Below are 19,660 nucleotides of genomic sequence, written 5' to 3' on the forward strand. Positions count from 1 at the left end.
AGGTAAGTCGTGAACCTACTGATGAAGATATCTTACATGCTCCTTTTCCTCACAGGTTGATGAGTTCTAGGAAAAATCAACATGCCAAGGACATATTGGAAACTTTCAAGCAAGTGCAAGTCAATATTCCTTCCTTGGATGCAAACAAGCTCAAGGAATGCGAAACTGTTGCATTAACGGAAGAGGTTTCTGCTGTTTTGCAAAGGAAGCTTCCTCCCAATTTGCAAGATCCAGGAAGTTTCACAATTCCTTGTATAGTTGGTGATAAATTGTTTGAGGAACCTTTAATTGATTTCGGTGCTTCAATTAATCTAATGCCATATTCTGTTTTTGAAGTACTAAAGGAAGACAAGCTGAACATCCATGTTCCAAGCACCAATCATATGTTCAATGTCACTCCTTCTACTCAAATGAGAAGGCCACCCGACCCTAAATATGTGCCTCCTCCATCTAATCCACGTATTGAAGAGCGCTTAAAATTGCTTTTGAAACCTACTCATGTGCATAAAAAGAAAAGAATACGAAATGGGTTGATTAGATGGCAAAGGGATTTGAAGAAACTTCATGTTCGGCACAAGGAGGCGATTGAGCCAAAACCCCCCAAGTGACCCAAGTATGTTGGAAGTCCGGCAAAAGACTTTAAACTTAGCGCTTCTTGGGAGGCAACCCAAGGTGAATAGAAGAAGTTTGTTGTCGTCCTAATCGCTTCAAAGTGGAGTTTCTCTAGACTCAAACTTACTTTTATTTTACTTTATTTATTTATTTTCCTTTTGAGTTAGGATTTCAATCTCCAACCAAGGTAATTTCGATTTTCTTGTTGTTTCTCTTTGTTTTTCTTACTTTTACTTTCCTTTACTTGTTTGTGTTTCTATTTTGTTGTTAAGTTTGGGAAGTAAATTGCTTCATGATTGCACACACTGAACTTTGGCTCAAATGTTTATTTCATTCCATACATGTGATTCCAAACACAAACTTGAAAAAAAAAAAAAAAAAAAAAAAAAAACATAAATTTCTCAATCACATGTTCATTGTTGCATTTTGCACCACCTGAGGCTTCTGCTAATTGCCTCTGTCTGTTCTTGCTTGTAGAACCTGCAACAGCTCTACATGATCTTCATTCCTCTTTTGCAGCATCTCTACATGCTGGCTGGCACTGTAGAGCCGCTTCTGCAGGTCCGCCACCAGAGCTTTTGGGGAGCTAAGAGCAAGGAAGGAGAAGGAGGTGCAGCCAAGGAAGAAAGGAGAAGACTTCCACCATTGAATACTTCAAGCTTTCATCATTTCCAAATCTGTAAACTCCTTCTAGTTATATTTCGAGTTTGTATTTGGAATAAGTATGAGCAACTAAACTCCATAGCTAGGGCTTAGGTTGAAGCCCTAAACATGATTACCTTATTGTTTTGATGCTTGAGTGTATGAATTTCTAGATGTTGTTGATGAACCCCATTCACTAATTGAATTTTATGATATGTGTTTGCTTCCTTTGCTTAATCACCTTAGGTTGTATGCATGTAGCTAAAGTTGAGAAGTTGTGTAAGATAACCAAGAACACAATTTCTAATTAGCAACAAATGATTGAACTTGTTTAAGTGAGCATCATGTGAATTGGTTTCTTGACAACAATTGATGAATTCCAATTCACCAAATTAATCTATCCTTGATGTGTGTTTTCCTTGATTGATTACCTTTGAAAGCATGCTTCTTGAGGTTGTTGGGATTATGTGTATCTTCATGTTTTCCTAAGCAATAGATGGATGGAGTAAGAACCATCCATGTGAATTGGTTTCTTGAATACCTAATGTAAACACCATGCTATTAGGGTTCTTGTGATGTTCATATTCTCTTTGAACTTAATGGGTTTTCCTTGCAATCGAATCGAAGTACGAACCATACCTAGGTTCGGTTATGAGGAGGGCACAAGTATTGTAGCACGAACCATGCACTTTACGTATATTAGAGAGAATCAATGCGTCTTGAGCCACGACCCATGGTCTTGATTGCGAACATCTTCATCAATACATTTAGAGTTCATCACTTGAGTATCCATGAACATGGGTAGAATTGTTTAGGGTGGATTCCGAAACCCTAGTGTTTGTTACATTTTAATTTCACATTTTGATAATTCATCTCTGCCATTCACATTTAAATTCAAAGTCCATTTACTTTCATGCAATAGAAATAGGTCACTTGAACCAAATCAAAAAACCCCCCCCAATGTGTGTGTGAGTTGCGTGTTTGACACGTTTTGTGTCTTTGTCACTGAATTTTGTTTGTTTCCGTAATTGTTTTGGACTTTTGGTCCGCGTTGTGTTCTTGAATTTTCTGTGCTGATTCCAACCGTATAAAGAACGTGAATTTTGGATAAACGGTTGGAAAGTTATAGGTCAAAAACTGGACAGAGGTCGAAACTGAAAAACAGAGAAACGAATCTGTCCAAATGGTGATAAACGGGTGATAGAAAGTGCTGTTTGTGTTTTTCTTTGTTTTCTTGTGTTGTTTCATTTCTTTTATCTTCCTTACTTCATTTTTAGTTTCCAATTTGTATTGTATTTGTGTGTTGTGTAAAATTAGTGTTCTTTACGTACTCAAATTAGAACTTATAGGAAACCGACAAGTTCTTCGTGGGATCGACCCCGTACTTACATAATCTATACTTCATTAGATTCGTGCACTTGCGGGTATTTTTAATTGGTTGTTTGCACATTAATTTGTGTCCTTTTAGGAATGCAACACGTGCCTTCTAGCATACCCGGCCGCAATTTGCGAGCCCAAGCTCCTTCGACCGCGCCCAACTACGTTCGCACGTAGCCCGGCCGCATTCAAAACCTCAAGCTATTTCGGCTGCTTCCTACTAGCCTTCAAGCTTCGGCCGTAGCTCCGCAACTCAGGTACCCGGCCGCAATTTTCCAGATTTGGCCACGCCCAGCTGTCTCGCAAGCCCAGGTTTTTTTCTAGTCGTGCCCGACCTTTTCGCAAGTTCCCACTCTCGACCGCCGTTCCTCCAATCAGGTTGTGTCCAGCTTTGCATTTGAAAACCCGGCTGGGCACAATCCAGCCGCCCTTCTTGAAGCTCCAAACCCGATTGCCAAGTTTCAATATCCCAAGCCGCTTGAATTTCATCAAGTGCTCGGATTGGGTGGATTTTCAACACGCCCAAACAACTGGGTCTTGATCCTTTGTCAACTTTGGGGCCTTGATATTTTGAATATGGGAAATTTGGGTTAAAAATCTTGAAGGTTTTATTTATTTGTTAGGCAAATGTCTTATTTATTGTAGCCTACATGGTTGAAGAAGAAATTAAGTGTAGATAGCTGCCCACACTAGGCTTTATATACGTCCGCCAATGCCAATACAACTACACCTTTTAAACTCTTATAAATATAAAATATCTAGAAAACAATCAAACACTAATGTTGTGAGGTTTTCTTCCAGGTCACTCAAGGAATATTGTTGCGTTATTAATTTGAGATGGGATCTGGTTTATATGCCCGTGCCATTCTGCCAACTTAATTGCCATGAACAGATTAAGTAAGGTTTTACAATTGGCATCAACTAATTAATACATGCATTTTACTTACGCATGAGTGTAGGCAGCTGCCCACATTAGGCTCTATGTAGGTCCGCCAGTGCAACAAGTCGTATGTTGAAAACTAGAAAGTCAAGGGTTGGTTGTTGACCTCCATGACACTAGAAATTATGAAGCATTACATCCACCTGAAGACGACGAAGGAGATTTGGGATGCCATTTGAACGACATTCTTTGATGAAACCAATGAAGTTTGTTTGTTTGCCTTGAATCAAAAGGCGTTTACTACCTAACATAATGGAAAATCCATGACAAATTATTTTTGGGAACTAATTGCAATTTTTTTGGAATTGGATCATCGTGATAAGGTGGTTATGTCTTGTGACCATGATATGAAGGAAGCCATGAAAAGCGAGGTTTACCAGTTAGAAGTAGCGGCCATGGTGGCACGCCATCCCTCTCAAAACCGGATCGGCTAGGACACCCGAGCCGACCAAGACCAGGTTTCTTCGACCAATGGTGGAGGGGCTGATTGGTCCAGCTGCAATGTTGATTGCTCTTCTCGCACATTGAATGATTGTAAATGCCCTAATTGTGGGCAAACCATGCATTTTAAAAAAACACTGTTATGAAATTATTGGCTATCCTGAATGGTGGGACAAGAACCGTGATCCTAGGTACAACAAGTCTCATGCATTTGTTGCTTAAATGAAGGATGATTCTGAACATGTTTGTAAACAAGCACCTACTTTAGTCACTGCTACATGTAACAATGATAAGTCTTTAAAGGTTTCTGCATATGTTATGAATAATACATGGATAATTCATTTTGGCGCTACAGAGCATATGACTTTTGATTCTAGACAGGAACAAACCTTAATGACCTCCACACAACCTGTTGTATCTACTGCTGATGATAATGTCATCCATGTTATTAGGGAAGGCACCATATCCCTTACTGATAACCTTTCTTTAGACACTGTACTTGTTGTTCCTTCCGTGGACTATTACCTTTTGTGTGTTGCTCAACTAACTGTGGCCTTACATTGTATTGTGATTTTTTAGCCTCTTTTTTGTGTGTTTAAGGATATCCGAACTCACATGTCGATTGGTTATCACATTTTTTTTTTGTGTTTGGACTCTTTATCACATTTTCGATGCAGCCCTTTGGTCATTAAAACTATTGGTGCTTGCTAACGGGGTCTAGCATAGTGAAAAAAAGGCTTTGACTTGCAAACTATTGGTCTCAGGTGTGAACCCCCATAGCACATTAGTAGTGTGTGAGTATGTGAGTGTGTGTGTGTATGAATCCCTCTCCCCATTGTAGTTTAGACTATCGCTTGTATTTAAAATTTTTAAAAAATTATTCTGGCTTATTTTTTTAACATTGACAAATAGTGGCTACTTTAAATTTAGTCAATATAGAGTTTAGATTGAATAATTAGTGACTGAAACCCATAAAGTGGTATGGCATGGTGTCCTCACATGTCTTATTTGCAATATTTGTGACCAATTAATTTTTTTTAAACTTCTTTTCAAAAGAAGCGTCCTCATATCCAACCAGCGTATTCTTTTATCTCCCTCCCTAAATCACTCGGTAGATTTCATTAGGAAATATCTCCACTCAAGTGGGCTCTTGATTTTGACTTCTCTAACTCTGGTTCCATTTTTCATTTCGAATTTGATGTCGATTTAATTCAAATTGATTTTGATAATATTAGGTATAAACAACTAAAAACACTAACCTGAAGCCATTGAATTATCTCTATAGCTAAACTCTTTATGTTAGGTTTTGTTTCGTTAATCTTTTAGCATTCCTAAATAAACTTGTAATCTTGTATGTAATTAATCAAGCTCAAGTAATTTAGGCTAGTTTAAGTCTGCATTCAAGATGATTACATAAGTTGAGATAACCTTGTCATGACTCATATGGAATCAAGATCCTTGAAGGTAAAAATACATTGTATTCATTTAAATTATAGGGTATGACTAGTCCCTACCTCTCTCTTCCTTCTTTGCCCCTCCCTCATCTCTCCCTTTTCCTCCCTGACCCAACCCTCATCGCACCCCACCCCACCTCTCTCTCTCTCTCTCTCTCTCTCTCTCTCTCTCTCTCTCTCATCTTTTCTCTATGGCTCTCCCTTCCACTACAATTTGCAAGCTTGTTAATGCTTCCATTTTTTAGGGCTAGTTGGGTAAGGACAGAGAGTTTGTCAGTATGGGAAGGTACGAATAGGGCAGAGGCTGCCGATAGAGAAGATGGGGAGCGGTTGCTGAGCATAATTTTTTTTTTAAAATTTATTTTAGTTTTAAGATTTTTTAAAAATATATCTTATTTCAATTACTCATCTCACATAAAGAGCTAAGGCCATGTTTGCCATCCCTGACTATGCCTCATTAAACTGAACTAGGTTAAATAGTCCTTGAAACCCATGTTTGGTAAGAGAGAGGATTAAGTTAAATGGGATTGTATAGTCTAATGGGGAAAAAAACATCGGACTCGCTTGTCTAATATAGCAAGCCTGAAATGTGGTTCGCAAAATAGTGAGGGTGCTATTTTGAACATGCGAGTCCGGCTAGATACCATCACCACCATCAAACACACGAGCCCGAAACATCAAACATACCACCACCACCATGATGCCATGACCGTCAGACCACCACCATCAAACCCATAACCAGCCGCCCCAAACCCAATCGAACCATCATCATCACCCAATCAGTTAGTCGAACCATCATCACCACCCATAACTAGCCACCACATACCCAGCTCAACCACCATCACCACCCAATCAAACCACCACAACCATTAATTAGTGGAACTAGAGAGAGAGAGAGAGAGAGAGAGAGAGAGAGAGAGGGTGGGTTGATGGTTCGATTGGATCTGCGACAGCATGAAGAGAGAGTGAAAAGGAGGGAAGGAAGAAGAAAAGAGAAAGCAAAGAATAGGAAGAAAGAAAGAAAGAAAAAAGAAACGGCCTGGGAAGGAAGAAGAAAAGAGGAAGAAAGAAAAAAAAAAGAAATGAGCCAAGGAAGAAAAGGAAAAAGAATAAACAAAGGAGAGAAGAGGAAGGAAGAAAGAAAAAGGAGAACAAGGAGAAAAGAAAAAGAAAAAAAAAAGAGATAAGATAGTTTTAGTCATTAAAAAATATTAATATTTTCTTTATTTTTTAGGTCAAGATCCTTAATTAAAATTAAATATTAAAATAATTAGTTTTAGTCCGACACAACACCAAACATAGGTCTTCACTATTTTTACAGTCCAGCTTCTTAGTCCATGACAGTCCGTCGTACCAAACGACCCCTAAAAGTACTAAAATGTTCATGCCATGTCATCACACTTAATGTTATTGTGGACGGAAATGGTAAAGTGAGAAAATTTCAGCAATTTTTAGAGATTCTAGGGTTAAGTGAGAAATTTTCAGTTTCATGGAGTAAAGTAAGATCGAGCGTCCATTCTAGTGCTAATGTGCCACCTCCATCCAATTCCATTTAATTTCTATTAAAATATTATAAAAACACCCCAAAATGTTCTCCAATGTTTAGAGAAGTTTATGTGGTAAATTGCTAAATTTCTTTCTTTGGATGGTAAATGCACACTCCTAATAGTCCACATGGTATATGTGCAAAATTCCCTAAATTTCTTAATATTTAAAAATGTTAATTTACTATATTATCCCTATTTAATGAAAAGTTTCCATTCTTAATAAATTCATTAATCGATGACAATTTTTGATATTTTGAATATTTCACCATTCTCTACCTATGCTTTATATATATATATATATATATATAAATTTTTTGGTTGTATATTACATAAAGAGAAAATATTAGAATATTTTGTAAAACGTGAAATCTTATCTCTCGTATGTCAACATTTTTGTAAAAACAACCAAGTATAAATTTAAATTTTAGGTGCTAATTTTCATTTCCAAATTTTAGCAACATAAATATCAATATGTTTTGTATTTAATTGTAGACAAGTTGCTAACGGGGTCTACCGCAGTAGAAAAGGGCTTCACTTGCATAACAGTGATCTCAGGTTCGAACTCTCATGACACCTTGGTAGTGTGTATGTGAGAGACCCCACCTCCCCAATATCGCTTGTATAAAAAAAATAATAAAAAATTGCATACGAGTTCACAGAAAAAGTTGTAGAAGGTAAAGATCCCCAATCAAACTCTAATTCTCTACATTAAATGATGGAATATTAATACCACGAATTGTTTTATGGATATCAAAAGGCACAAAATGGCTTCACTTTCCCCAAACAAACTCTATTCCAATTTCGTACAATAATATAATTACTTCTTTGAACTTCAAAAAAAAGACTTTCAGATATTTCCTTGTAATGATTTGTACCCACCAATTATCAGGCTGACAAAGAATTTTTCAACCTAGTTCTGCTAAAGCACCATTATTAACATATTCCAATTTTCTTATACCTAAACCACCCATGATACTCCTGAGTTTTTCCCTTTTTAATTCATCAAGCACAAACTGACTCAATTTTGATAGAAGCGCAGGGCCCAGACCTTTCTGTGCTCCAGAAATAGAACCTTTGGAACAGAGCCTGGATTCTCTGGGAGGGCAACCAACTTGCTCCAATGCAGTACAGTAACCAGGATAAATGAAGTTCAACAACAAGAATTAAGCCATATGATAACAAACTAAATAAGAAATATGACATCGCACTCTCAGCAAATACATTGAAGAAATAGATTGGAATTAAAAGTTTGACTTGGCAAGGTAAATAAGAGTTTAACACAATCCATTCTGTAGAGACTACCAATTATAAATGATCACCCAGTAGTGCTTCACTTGAAATAATTTCTTCCTCTAAAGTACTCCTAAATTTTCTAGTCATGCCATTGAGGTCCCTGTTAGTAATCCGGGTAGGACCACTGTACTTCTGAAATTTAGTGCATGATAGTGATGGGTTTAGAAGTATTTCCTTTATTAATTCTACAACATGCATAGCAGTAAGAGGTAAGGGGCATCATCACAACGGGGAATTGCTGCCATCTGATGTCAGTAGCACCTTGTATAAATCTGGGCGTCGATCACGGAATACTCCCCAACTATGTCTCTTCCATTTGATTTTGTCCAGGTCAAATTCTGCTACTAGTACAGCTTCCTCTTTATCATTAGCAGTTGCAACAATTTCTCCAGTGGGTCCTGGACATTAAATTATGCAAATCCAAGTATTTCTAAAAATTCACCTCAATCAACGAAGGATTGGTTTATTGAAGGTAGTTCTAAATAAAAGTAAGGAAAAATACCTGCAATGAAAGAGTTACCATAAAATGTGATCTCACTCTTTCCATGCTCGGTCTCAATTACCTCTTTCCCTATGCGATTTGAAGTTACTACAGGGACCTGAAATTCATCAAACAAAGATTAATTACTTTTTCTTGGTAGCAATTCAATAGGAAAAAAAAACTCTCAATTCGTTCCAATTTATATATTGCATCTTTGATTGGCCATTATTGGTCCAAGACAGTCACCAGTTTAGAGACTAGACAAACTAAACCCAACTCCAGACATAAGCAGCTTGAAATGACAAGGACAGACAAGCTAACTTTAAACCAACTGAAGTGCTTTCTAAATCCAAAAAGTAGCCAAACTACTCTAAAATATTTACCACATTAGCCCCAGCATGCCCTTGCATTACTCGCCTCCAGTGATCCCTAGAATCAAGTCCTCCATCTTGAGGTTCAGAACCAATAGCAGTAGGGTAAAACAATATCTCTGCACCTTGAAGAACCAAAGATCGGGCTGCCTCAGGAAACCACTGATCCCAGCAAATTGCTGACATGAAATGAAGTACTAGCAGAATAAGTTCACAGTCTTCCCACAAAATGTCATTGGTCAACATACACGCCACTATTCTCAACATGATTTCTATTATCTAACAGATAAAGATTGCAGAGTTCAATGAACCACAGACGATATTGAAGATATGCCAGCTTTTGAATTGGGCAGCTGTTGCCCCAAGAAATTCATCTAAACTCAAGAAGCAAGTACTTCAAATTTTCTCACCAACTCCAATTGTGGCAAACTTGGTCTTGAAAACCTGCTTACCAACAAAATTACATCATCAATCACCACCAATATAGAAGCAACCAAAAACAGCATTATATATAGATTGTAATTGTATTAAGCACCCACCTTGAATCCAGTGTCACCTGGATTGAAGTAGAACTTTTCCTGGTAGCCTGCAGCAGAAAAATTGTGGCTTTTATCATAATTACAAGATGAGATCAAATAAGAGGAACATTGTGCAACTTGAATACCTGGTCCGTCTGGGATGTGAGATTTCCTATAAAGTCCAAGATCTGCCCCATCAGCATCAATAATGGCAATTGAGTTGTAATGGGCATTATTTGCCTCTTCAAAGAAGCTAACTGGTATTACCACACCCAACTCTTTTGCAATTTTTTGCATCCTACAGAGCATGCAATAAAATACATAAGTATTCCTGCCCAAAAAGTGTTCCCAAGTCAATTAAGAACCTAATTTTTTTTTCCTTCATTTTTCTTTTTAAAGGTTTTCCTGATATGTTAGTAGCACAATGCAGAATCCAGGATGAGGACATCTAGGAAGATCAAACCGAAATTGAAAAGCTATTTCCCAATGCTTTCACCTAAGAATTGTTGGATGATCTTTGTAAGGCTTTGCTCGCTGAAAGAAGTCCTCCCTTTGTGCCTGACAGAAGTAATGTCCCTCAAAAAGTTCCTGCAACAATCCAGCACCAATCAAAAGAAAAGATCACATATAAACTATCACAATTTGCATTCAATCATAAGTGCCATGGAAAAAAAACAGAACAATTTTAGACTTAATCACGATGCTTCTTGCTCTCCACCTTTTAGGCTCACGTTGAACTTTGCATATATAACTCTAATTTGGAATTTGGAATATCAAATCTTAATAACTTTGAGGATGTATCAGTATGAGCATGGCAAAATGAAAACAAAACTATGAGTTATAGACCTAGAAAGAAACTTCTTCCAGATTTGAAGTGTCATACCTGTATAAGAATGATGTTTGCACCCTTTGCATGAGCAGCTCTAACCAACCTGAATGGAAATAGACAATGAATTCCACTTAACAAGAATACTTCTTTAAAAATAAGGGCAACGCCCAGCCTGAGGAGAACCAGTTGACGGAACAACTTCGAACCCTCAATTCTTTAGTTTAAATTAGGCCCCAACTAGATCCAACTACATATAATTTTTAGAGGGTAAAAAAAAAAAGCATTATGCTTATTTAATCTCAAATAAAGTGTCATAACCCAAGTTCAAAAGGGCTCACTCTCCTGGACTAAACCCAACAGTCACACACCCATCTTCTTGACTAAAAAAGAGTTTCCAAATTAAAACACTAACAAAAATATTCCTTCCAAACTTCGGATAAGCACAAACAGTTTTCCATTTAATAGTTCATTGCACGTTCAGATGCGTACTTTTAAGTAATCAAATGAGACACATGCCATGCCTGAATTAGATTTGATCAAAATCGAACTGTTAATAGAACAAAAGCACCGGGCAAGTAAGTAAAAGACATTTCATATTAATCATTAGATTTTCATCAACAGACATACAATCATGTTCAAATGTATACTCTCGAGTAATTTAATGAGACTTCACTGGATCAAGGTTCAACGGTGAATCGAACAAAAGACTATTATCCAGAGCAAGCAAACTATAACTTAAATCCGCCTTAATGCGACTAAAATCCGTAACAACCACTTACTTTTACTCTTATGGAATGGTGGATGGTATTGGACAAATTGAGGGGAATGGCAAAACAAACTAACCAATACGATTATACAATCAGAGTAATTTTCTGGCCCCGAAAACAACGAGAAACACTGGAAACAATTAGGAAGATTGCAAAAAGAGGAACAACCCAGAAATTCATCCAGTGCAAGAATCTCACTCAAGGAAAACAAGCTGATAACTTTCTGGGTTTGGTTATTCAGTTCCAGAAATGCACATAACAAGTTCAAAATGCAATCTTTAACAAAAGGGTCTTTCAATTCAGCAAATTTTCATTGATCAAATAACAGGCCCTGCTTATGCTCGCTTAGCCTATGATGTTAACAAGATTAGATGAATGAAGAGAAAGAAGAAAGTACAAAAAGAGACCTTTCCGCTGTTGCAACGTTAGTGGTGACGTCATCGGTGCAAGCGAATTGCAAAGCTGAGACCACCACCTCCCTTATATCCTTCTCCATTTTTCTCTCTGCAAACTATACTCTTGCTGAGGCACTGAGAAGAAGAAAGAAGAGAGGGGAGTGCGAGCAAGTGGGGCCTGTTAAAATCCGACTTCGCTTTCTTTTAAAATACGACCATTTTGATTCTGTCAAACCAAACCGATCAACGTACCGATACAATTTTTTTCAGTGTCTTTATTTCCCCACCTATTTTATTTAACCACTAATCATGTAAATTTGAAAAAACATAATCCTATCTTTTCACCTACTATTATTCCTAAAATATCATTTAATTATTAATTCAAGAAAATTCTTTCCTAATCATTAGTAGTAGAGATATGGAGAGGATCAAGTTGTGTTTCACTCAGTGGATAAATATTTTAGTCTAACATTTTGATTTTCTGGATCTTTAAGTCTTTTTTTATCAAACGGTAGAATAAGTGGATTACATAAGTTGAGATTTTTTCCTTAAATCCTTAGAAGTCGTTTTACAAAAGGGTAATAAATAGAGGTGAAAATAGCAGTCCTCATAATTTAAAATTGCAACATACCCACAAACATTGGTTCACTCTTTGATAAACGCAAGAAAATCGAATGCCATGTAGTTACAAGAATGTTAATATTCACCAGTACTACTACGACTACGATTTTGGGGAGAGAGTGGGAACTGAACCTAAATTTTGGGGAGGGGGAATCGAACCTAAAACCTGGAGTGTAATGATAAATACTCTTAGCCATTTGAGCTACAAACTCTTTGCATATAAACATAATATCTTGGCTTTTTATCACAAATGGTCCTTGCCGTTAAAAATTCTGTTAAGTGTGATGTGGAAGATAAGTGGAGCCCACATGTCCAATCACATTATGACATGTGGATTAAATAAATAAATAAATATTTTTTTGATGAAAATCCATTAAAAAACATTTGGCTTTTTATCACAAATGGTCCTTAACATTTACGAAATTATCACGAATGGTCCTTGAGGTTTTTTTGTGACACCAATAGTCCTTAACGTTTGAGCTTTTTATCACAAATGGTCCTTGCCGTTAAAAATTCTGTTAAGTGTGATGTGGAAGATAAGTGGAGCCCACATGTCCAATCACATCATAACATGTGGATTAAATAAATAAATAAATATTTTTTTGATGAAAATCCATTAAAAAACATTTAGCCTCTCTCTCTCTCTCTCTCCTCCCTGTGGATTCCAATTTACATCTGTTGGCATTCATTTTGGTGTGCTCATGTCCATTTGAACACAAGACTTTTGATTCCAAAAGCTCCCCGACAACAGCATGGTTCTCTCTCTGAAGAATTAAGCAAGGGAATTTAGTTTCAACGTTAAAACTATAGGCTTTACTTTATGTACATAAATAAAAACCTAAAAACTAGAAATAAGAACACATTAACAATCAGAAATTAACTCACCAAATCCGAACAACAACATCTAAAATTGAATCAAGAAGTTCTTTAGCCGTGGCTTGTGCTTTCCCTGCCGGAGCCATCTTTGTATAGTTGTATATAGGGTGGACATGGGTTGGTCAGGTTGTAGAGGCAAGAAAAAAACAATGGGAGAGGGGAAGCACGGAGAGAGAGAGGGCAGAGGGAGAGAGAGAGAGACAGAGAGAGAGAGGCTAAATGTTTTTTAAATAGATTTTCATCAAAAAAATATTTCTTTATTTATTTAATCCACATGTCATAATGTGATTGGACATGTGGGCTCCATTTATCTTCCACACTAGATACTTAACAGAATTTCTAACGGTAGGGACCATTTGTGATAAAAAAACTCAAACATTAAGTACTATTAGTGTCACAAAAAAACCTTAAGAACCATTCGTGATAATTTCGTAAACGTAAATGACCATTTGTGATAAAAAGCCTAATATCTTTAAAAAAAATATATACATAAACATGTTTTTTATGTAATGAATTATAAGTTGCACTGAAAATCAATTCGCAATGATATTGTTACAAACTTATAGGATGATATTGTTGCATGATAAATAAATTCTTTAAAGTCCCATTTATTTTTCTTTTTTTCACACTGTTGACGATAAATCCCATTTCTAAGGTGGTTATTTTTTTAAGCGCTTAATTGCTCATATCAGCTTTACATTACAAAAATTGGAACTCAGCCCAGTGAACTTAAAATTCCGACAATATCACTGTCTCATGCATGTAACAACATGTAACTATAGATGAATTATAAGAAAGACAGCTACTAACAAAGCTGCAGAATGTGTAATCTAAGTCAATTTGCTCTTGGAGCTTGTCTATGTCTAGTTCACCAATTAGATTCCTAATATTTGCACTGCACGGCATCTGCAAACTATGAAAAAACAAACCCTAAGATATGCAGCAAATCATTCCATCAAGAAGACTGCTTGGCCCCGTTACAGATAAAGAGCCATTGCTTGCTACATGCTAACAAATCACAACCTAAAACATTCCCTCCATGCGGAGCGTTTTTCTTCCTTTCGCACAACTTGGGCTCAAGCCTCTCCTTAAGCCCAAGTGAAAAGTCTCAACTGCTGACACAATCGTCAATCAACAAAAACCATTTGCTACCCTCTTATAACGCAATGAACAACCGCACTAGAAAATTGAAAGCTGCAGAATACCTTCCATTATGCATATATTTCCCAAAACAGAAAAGGTTATAACAAAAACTCAACACAGCACATATCCGCCAGAAACAAAGACGGTTCGTAGTTTGATTTATTTCTATGCTAACCAGAAAGTGTTATGACAATTGATGCTTCAATTGTTCATACCAAAGCACACTAATCTCAGTCCTGCACTTCTTGTTTCTTTCCACTAGATTTGAGATACCAACCTGCAGCAGCACCAATAGTTATAACACCTGCTACAACTGCATAATTCCGGTACTTGTCAGTGGATACCTTGGCAGTTGATTCTCCAGAGGTAGAGCCACTTGGTTTGGCATCAGATATCGAGCCCTCTGAGCTTGCAGTTGGGTTCTCTTCCGGTTTAGGGCCCTGAAAATGTTCAAATAATTGAGCATAGTATTTGTAGCAGAGACATGACAATCCCAACCAAGAACTAGTATGACATTGAACCACATCTAGCAGGCTGGAAGAAAAAATTTGACCAGAACATATAAATCACAATTGATTGGGTGATCGCAATGATAAATATGTGATCAGACATGTAAACTAATAATCAATACGCCAGCAAACCAGACCACACTAAAACTTGAGCTGCTAAACATTTGACTAGAACACTTCAAGTTGCAAAATGAAGGGCTGAATAAAATATGGTCTTCCAATTTTATCGGGTGTTCCCGAAGGAACAACACACAAATACATTATCTGTAGAGAAAAGTATGATGCCATAGTTGTATTATCTTGTTTCTCAATTTTAACAAGCTTCATTTAACACTACGCAAAGCCCTCAAAAGTAATTCAATTTTCTGAATGCTGAACTCTGGCTGCTTAAACAATGAAGAATGCTTTACATTCTAAAGTGTGGTTATCTAAGATTACTTAAATCTCAAAATACATGAAATGTAAAAACTGTGGTCATACTTTACGCGCAAGCTTCGCCAGCTTCTCTTGCTCGATTTTCTGCATTAAAAACAATAAACAATAACAGTGAGAAGATATATCACAATAGCATTGCATATACGATAAGTAAACAGACAAAATAGAAACACTCGTCCACACTTCATATACATGTAAGTATGCGTGCACATATATCTACATATTTATATGTATCTGTACACAACGTTCTTCACTAGCAGATACACCAAACTTTCAAGTGTGCTGGACTGACACCACAGCAGTAGGATTGCATTTAATGAGATTCTACAACTCCAAATATTTGAAACCGTAAAAAGACATTGGCCACACAGTAAACCATTACAGAAACCAGGTTTTCTAAGAGAGAAAGTAAAACGGAGAAACCTATCAAAGCCTCTATGGAGCAAAAATTTCTACCACCAAATCATCTAAACATTTATCTTCATCAAGATATTTTTTTTCCTTCAACGTATGCATCAGGATCATCAAAACTCAAGCTCAAAATCAAAGGAGAATCAGAAGCAAATCAAGATCTTGAACTGTTGATGCAGCAGATGCCTTTCTATCCCAAAAATGAAAGAAAAAAATTATTTGAAAACCAGAAAATAAAATATAAAATATAAAAACTTGGAAATAAATAGAAACAATGGGAATTGGTCTCATAGGAAAAGTGGGTATTATTCTCTCAGACAAATGCCTCGATTGTCTTCACAATTGAAAGAATGGAATTAGATCGTCATCATTTTTAATGATCACAGAGATAACCCCCCACATCGATTTCATAATTCAGATTTTAGAATAAATAAAAGTATTTCGAGAATAACAGACCAACCATTGTGGAAATCAAATCCAGAATGATTAGCCTATGAGGCTATGAATCTGAGCAAGCAGAAAAGAAACCAACCAACGGAACAGTTGCTTGAGATCTATCACATCTGATTGATTACTGCCTATGATTAGCCTATACTTCACATGCAGATGCACAAGTTCAAGAAAAAGGAAAAAAAATATTCATGAAATTAAATTTCAAATGATTTGGTGATAAAACTTTTGCACCAAATAAAGCAAAAGATGAACAGGGAGATCTGGACTCACTTCGGCCTTTGGTATTGCACCAAAGGTATATTGGAACCACTCCAAGTCAACTCACGCTTTACATACAAGCAAGAAATCACAAGAACTTCTTTCAATTCAGAAATTCTAAAAGACAGACACCTAATACGTTACTCATGTGACCAATACTCAAACACTATGAACCTTCACATACATGTGTAAATTGCATTTATACCATTAAAAAAATAGACTTTTTCATTACGTGTGCTTGTACTTGGATAGACTTATCTATTATTCTTTGAACATGGTAACTGACACTAAAAGTGTGTTCCAGCTCTATGAACAATAATACGGTATATGATATAGTTCTATAACACATTTGTTTATTACTAATACATACTGACCTAATACATTCCTACAAATATTTAAATAGATTCTTAATCAGTTTGTTATTTCAAGTTTCCCCAGACAAACTATTTACATAGGTTTCAGCTCCTAGATAAAGACCTTTCCTTCATCCAACAATAGTCATCAACCTCAATAGTTATCTAAATCTAAGAGGAAATGCGTACAAATGCACACAAAACAGCAACAATACAGTTCAAAGGAAAATCATAAGAGAATATATCTAGGGTTTTTATAAATGACCTTAATATAAACAGTCTCTGCAGCTCTTTCCTCCTCGCTAAGCACTTTTCCACTGCTTGACAGCCTCCGAGTAACAAACCTTGCAGCCATCCTTGACGCCATTGGAGTTGATTATCCTTCCTGAAAAGGATATTATAGATAAGGAAATGCTCCTCTATCTTCTATTCCTATAACTGTGGTTTTGAGTTATATAAGTTCTGGAATACAAAAAAACACAAACAAACAAACAAACAAACAAACAAAGTAAACCAATGACGATAACATCAATTATCTTATCCAACCCAATTTTATTATTGATTTAAATTGATGATAAAACCATTAAATCTATTGATAAGTAGCTTTTAGTCAAGTCCTAATTAAACTTGCATGTGCACCATATGATGCTCTCAATTGTACCCCAATCTGAGTAACAACAAAACCATGGAGTATCCAACAAAATTTACACATAGGACCCCTTTTGTGTCCAATATACGTTAAGATAAGTATAACAAGTACAAGAATTCGGTAAGACCCATTAAGGATCAACACCAATGACAACCCCAAACCCTCATTCCGTCCCACAAAAGAAAAATAGCATAACAAAAGGAAAATGCAAAATGCCAGGGTATGTTTCACGCATATCTCCAAGATTTGATTCTTGAAAATGTAAACTGTATAATTAACAAAAACAGAACAGGGGTATCTTGTTTAACAACGGTCTGACCATTTATAATCTATCACTACACAGAACCTTAATGAATGAACTACGCATTGACGGGCAACCATATTTCCTTTATAGAATCATCCATTCTAAGAAAATCTATTTCAAAACTATACCCAGAAAAGGTTTTTCCAAAGACTACAACATAAAACTAAAGAACCATATGCAATAAAGGGTACTATAAATACTCCCGGAGCTTCGCATTTCATTACAAATCCAGGAGCTGGTACTGAATTACATATTAACCCTAAATCAACTACTTCGAAAATTTAACCTGACGGCAACAATCGGGAGCATAATGTACATGAAACGAAAACTAATCCAACAAAATCAATCAGAACCACACACTTGAGGTGAACTTACTGATATCAAAATGTTAGGGAACTCGATCACAAGCCCTAAAATTGCAAGTAAAAAGGAGCCGATGAATATTTGGGAAAAATTGCTTACCGAGCAAATGCTTCTTCTAGAGATTGAGACGACGAGAGAGGAGAGAAACAGGTGGTTGCTTGTGGTATTGGGCTACTATGTGAGTTTGTGAGGAGGGTTTATAAATGATGGACCGAGTAAGATCGAGAAGCGAAGCTCTTGGCCGTTGGATTCGAGGGAAATATTTCGTTGGCGCAATTGGGCCCTTTGGTTACGAGTCACAACTACGAATCTAGGATAGTATTTGGAAACTTCTAGTTACAGCAAAAATATTGTCCAAGCAAATTCCAGGCGAATTTGTTTGTTTTTATCCAAATGCAATGTAACGAAATTTTGGGCTTTGTTAATTACGCGCCCTCATTAGTAGTACTTTAGTTAGGATCCGGATTTTCTGTTTGGATTTTCTCTGTTAGGATATGCTTGATTTCTATCTTCAAGACGTTATCTCATTAAAATTTAATTCTAAAGATTTAAAGTTGACACATCATCCCCCTCTAAATTTATTAGAAAATTTAACGAATGTGACAACACGACAAACATTGCTGACGAAAGTAAAGTTGAGGAACTACATAAGCTATTTTGCGAATTAATTAGAATACGAAAATGCAATTTTCCTTCATACGCCCCCTATGTATACAGTGTACGGCAACTCAAAACCACAACGAACAACAAACAAACCCCCCTGGTTTTCTTTCTCATCCCGCCCTCTCTGTTTTGTTTTTATTTTTCATCTAAAGATGTAAAATTCATTGAAATAGTTTTCTTTCTCATATCTCCCCTTTCTATTCTCTTATTTTTACATCTCACATTCTCACATGTAAAAATTAAAATCCTCTCAAATGCTTACTTTCAGATGTTCTACTTTTGAGCCTATGAAAATTTGGGTCAAATTTAAAATATGTCCAAAACGATGGAAAGGATTTGGATTTGGGCCTCTAAATCCAAATCTCCCTAATCAAATCCATGAATTCAAACGGATCCTTATTGCCTCCATACAAAAAACAAAAAACAAAAAAACAAAAAAACAAATAAAATCAAAGGACCTACATCTAAAACCAACAACGCATGAACTATACTCAATGACAATTGATCATTTTGAACGTAGTCTAACAACCCGAAAAAGAATATACAAAAGAATATACATGATAAAATTTCTCAATTTGATTGTTTCACATAATCACTTCTACTTTTGAACTATTCCTAGTCCACATTTCTTTTCGGTAGCCTGTCTTCTTAGAAACTGAGGAAGCTTCACACAAGTTTCCAGTCAATTATAATAAGCTTTGGTCGACCCTCTTTGTCTCTTGGCTCTCCGTGGGAAGCCACTGGCCATATAATATCGTCTTGTCTTTATTAATTATTGGATGTTTGGTGTCTTGTCTTCCTCCTCCAGCTGAAAGAAAGTAGGAAGACCAAAACCCTGGTTTGGTGGGTATTGGATATTAGCTTAGTTTATTTTTATTTTTAGAAAAGATTGTATTTCATTCAACTGAAATGAATATTACATGATAAGAATTAGCATGTTAACGGCGGTCTCGTT

The 19,660-nt window shown here is 36.3% G+C and overlaps 2 protein-coding genes and 1 non-coding gene across 4 annotated transcripts; all 3 read right to left on the minus strand.

Moving 5' to 3' along the window:
• Positions 1 to 8,223: 8,223 nt before the first annotated feature.
• On the minus strand, positions 8,224 to 11,860 carry NLP1 (nitrilase-like protein 1). Its single transcript, XM_021974023.2, has 9 exons — positions 11,680 to 11,860; positions 10,560 to 10,608; positions 10,173 to 10,264; positions 9,823 to 9,974; positions 9,698 to 9,744; positions 9,569 to 9,602; positions 9,171 to 9,337; positions 8,809 to 8,905; positions 8,224 to 8,704 (listed from the first exon to the last, which is right to left on the minus strand). The coding sequence occupies exons 1-9, from the start codon at positions 11,766 to 11,768 to the stop codon at positions 8,529 to 8,531; spliced, it is 903 nt and encodes a 300-aa protein (XP_021829715.1). The 5' UTR covers positions 11,769 to 11,860; the 3' UTR covers positions 8,224 to 8,528.
• Positions 11,861 to 14,344: 2,484 nt separating this feature from the next.
• Positions 14,345 to 18,301, minus strand: LOC110769944 (copper ion binding protein). 2 transcript variants are annotated; one of them, XM_021974002.2, is made up of 4 exons: positions 18,142 to 18,301; positions 16,992 to 17,111; positions 15,297 to 15,335; positions 14,345 to 14,747 (listed from the first exon to the last, which is right to left on the minus strand). In XM_021974002.2, the coding sequence occupies exons 2-4, from the start codon at positions 17,091 to 17,093 to the stop codon at positions 14,538 to 14,540; spliced, it is 351 nt and encodes a 116-aa protein (XP_021829694.1). In that variant the 5' UTR covers positions 17,094 to 17,111; positions 18,142 to 18,301; the 3' UTR covers positions 14,345 to 14,537. The 2 variants fall into 2 exon arrangements, with proteins under 2 accessions (XP_021829694.1, XP_021829695.1); XM_021974003.2 differs by having other exon boundaries at positions 18,055 to 18,290.
• LOC148293972 (small nucleolar RNA SNOR75) lies at positions 15,971 to 16,051 on the minus strand. The gene has a single exon (XR_015836938.1). It is a non-coding gene; the product is annotated as a small nucleolar RNA SNOR75 (small nucleolar RNA).
• Positions 18,302 to 19,660: the final 1,359 nt, after the last annotated feature.

The sequence above is a fragment of the Prunus avium genome, chromosome 6, assembly GCF_965620075.1.
Source record: "Prunus avium chromosome 6, drPruAviu1.hap1.1, whole genome shotgun sequence".
Classification (NCBI taxonomy): Eukaryota; Viridiplantae; Streptophyta; class Magnoliopsida; order Rosales; family Rosaceae; genus Prunus; species Prunus avium.

Coding starts and splice junctions, on each gene's coding strand:
- LOC110769944 (XM_021974002.2), bottom strand. CDS start 17,093: ATGGCGTCAAGGATGGCTGCAAGGTTTGTTACTCGGAGGCTGTCAAGC. Junction 15,336..16,991: donor CAGAGACTGTTTATATTAAG/GTCATTTATAAA, acceptor TTTTTAATGCAG/AAAATCGAGCAAGAGAAGCT. Junction 14,748..15,296: donor TGGCGAAGCTTGCGCGTAAA/GTATGACCACAG, acceptor GAACATTTTCAG/GGCCCTAAACCGGAAGAGAA.
- NLP1 (XM_021974023.2), bottom strand. CDS start 11,768: ATGGAGAAGGATATAAGGGAGGTGGTGGTCTCAGCTTTGCAATTCGCT. Junction 10,609..11,679: donor AACGTTGCAACAGCGGAAAG/GTCTCTTTTTGT, acceptor ATTTCCATTCAG/GTTGGTTAGAGCTGCTCATG. Junction 10,265..10,559: donor CAAACATCATTCTTATACAG/GTATGACACTTC, acceptor GGATTGTTGCAG/GAACTTTTTGAGGGACATTA.